Raw genomic sequence first — 2,543 nt, forward strand, 5'->3', positions numbered from 1 at the left:
GGGAGCTATCTCGAGGGTGGGGGGTACTAAATGAGACAGATATACTCTGTCTTCTCTTTATTTATGGCCTACTTTGTATATCATTTACTATGTACATGGCAGGCCCTGTCATACATGAACTAATTTAATACTCAAACAACCCTATTAGAGAGTTCTATTATACCAATTTTACAGTTGAAGTAACTTAAGCAGAAAGAATCATGAAATTTGCAGGTAGCAAGAGCCACAATCCAGAAACAATGGTGTGACATCTAAATCCATCTAAGTCCATGATCTTACTTACTAGCCTATACAAAGGAGTTAAAATTCAATTAATAATATTCAAAAATTTCTACAATACCTTTTATCAAGTGCTTTATAAATGTTTGTATTTTCTTTTGTCTTTTTAAGAACTGATTGTTTTTGTTGTTGATTGTTTGTTTAAAAGCTTCATTAGTTAATGATGAATGTGTAATTATCCCCTTTTACAGGTGGGAATATTGATGCCCAGAAGCACTGTAGTTATTTAGGGGCAAAGTAAACCAGAGTTATTTCCTCTAAAGTGACTCAATATTTCTCTTTGTTCAGTAATTGCAGTTGGTAGAATGTGGTTTATTTCAATAAAATTGAAATTACAAGTGACCTAGAGATTCATTTTCTTCTTTCCTTACAGGTTACAGGAACTCCAATACAATGACAGGGGGAAAGAACAGTACAATTACCAAGTTCATCCTCTTAGGATTCTTAGGAGAATTTCCAAAGCTCACCGTTGTCCTCTTTTCAATATTCCTAGGGATCTACCTCATGACAGTGTCCTGGAACATGGCCCTCATCTCCCTTATCAGGACGGATTCCCATCTGCACACACCCATGTACTTTTTCCTCAGCAAACTGTCCTTTCTAGACATCTGCTATGTTTCTACTATAGCTCCAAGGATGCTCTCAGATTTCTTCAAGAAGCATAAATTCATCTCTTTTATGGGGTGCACCATGCAGTACTTCTTCGTCTCTAGCCTGGGCCTGAGTGAGTGCTGTCTTCTGGCAGCCATGGCTTATGATAGATATGCTGCCATTTGTAGTCCTCTGCTCTACACAGCCATCATGTCCCCAGCCCTCTGTGTGCAGATGGTGGCAGGGTCATGTTTAATGGGATTCTTTGGTTCATTTATCCAACTGTGTGCCTTACTTCAGCTCCATTTCTGTGGGCCAAATGTCATCAATCATTTCTTCTGTGACCTTCCCCAACTGTTGATGCTATCCTGCTCTGACACCTTTTTCTTTAAAGTCATGACCTCTGTGCTCACAGTCATCTTTGGACTCACATCTGTCTTGGTTATCGTGATATCATATGGTTATGTCATTGCTACTATTCTGAAGCTCACTTCAGCTGAAGGCAGGTCCAAGGCTTTCAACACCTGTGCTTCTCACCTGACAGCTGTGACCCTCTTCTTTGGCTCAGGTATATTTGTTTATATGTATCCTAACTCTGGCGATTCCTTGAACCAAAACAAATTGGCATCAGTCTTATACACTGTTGTAATCCCCATGTTAAATCCAGTGATCTACAGTCTGAGAAATAAGGAAATCAAAGATGCCCTAAACAGATGGAAGGAGAAAATATTCTCTTGGTGTTCTTGATTAGGGAACCTATTTCAATACACAAACAGTGTAGGAGAAATGACAAATAAAATATTGATCCTAAACTGTTTTACATGTGGCCATAATTACAGTTGCTGCCCTCTTCTAATGTATCTCCAAGACTGGCACAAATCCAGGTAAATGTGAAAGAAGTATTTGTGAAGTCAATATCTTCAATATCCACTGTACAATAATTATAACCTAAATAAATCAGTAGGTCAAGAAATCAATAAATTCACATGTAATTTTGTTGTTAGGTTTAGTGGTGTGACTTCAGTTTCTATTTTCTATTCCTACCTAACATGGCAAAATTTCAAGAACCAAATAGACCAGTACTTTTCAGAGGTGTCAGGAGATTAGTGACCCTCCTCAAAGCATTTCATTTTAGATAGAGCAGGTATAACTATTAGTAATGAGACATTTTTAAAAAATAGTTTCCTGACAAGTTAGATTTGTTTTCACACTTAACCTATTCTTTCACCTCTGGGCAATGTATATGGGGAGCCACCCGCTGTGAAATCTATTTACAGCCTCCAACAACAAGGCGAATTTCACAACTACTAAAGCCCTGCCCCACCACTTCCTTCTTCTTTGTTTCTTTGTTCTCCCCTTCCTGCCACAACTCTGGTAACCACAGCAGCACGCATGGCAAGGCGCAAAACTCTGCAGACCAGGCACGAACTTTGAGCCAATCCCCTCCTTGGACATCTGCCACCTGCGAGACCAGCCTACCACCTGTGGACACATTCCCTCCCCTCAGTATAAATCCCCTTGTTCTACCCCCAATAAACGAGACTGGATCAGAATCCTGTCTTGCCTCCATTCTTCTCGTACCCCTGCCCTCACTTCTTCCCACAGGTCCCTTGAATCCGCCTCCGCCGGCTCGGGCAAATGTAGATTAATTCTTTCATTTATGGCTAAATCCA

At 40.0% G+C, this 2,543-nt stretch overlaps 1 protein-coding gene across 1 annotated transcript; it reads left to right on the plus strand.

The window, feature by feature from the left end:
- Positions 1 to 672: 672 nt before the first annotated feature.
- LOC101430522 (olfactory receptor 5AN6-like) lies at positions 673 to 1,617 on the plus strand. Its single transcript, XM_004479254.1, has one exon. The coding sequence runs from the start codon at positions 673 to 675 to the stop codon at positions 1,615 to 1,617; it is 945 nt and encodes a 314-aa protein (XP_004479311.1).
- The last annotated feature ends 926 nt before the right edge of the window (positions 1,618 to 2,543 follow it).

The sequence above is a fragment of the Dasypus novemcinctus genome, chromosome 10 (genome assembly GCF_030445035.2).
Source record: "Dasypus novemcinctus isolate mDasNov1 chromosome 10, mDasNov1.1.hap2, whole genome shotgun sequence".
NCBI classification, from domain to species: Eukaryota; Metazoa; Chordata; class Mammalia; order Cingulata; family Dasypodidae; genus Dasypus; species Dasypus novemcinctus.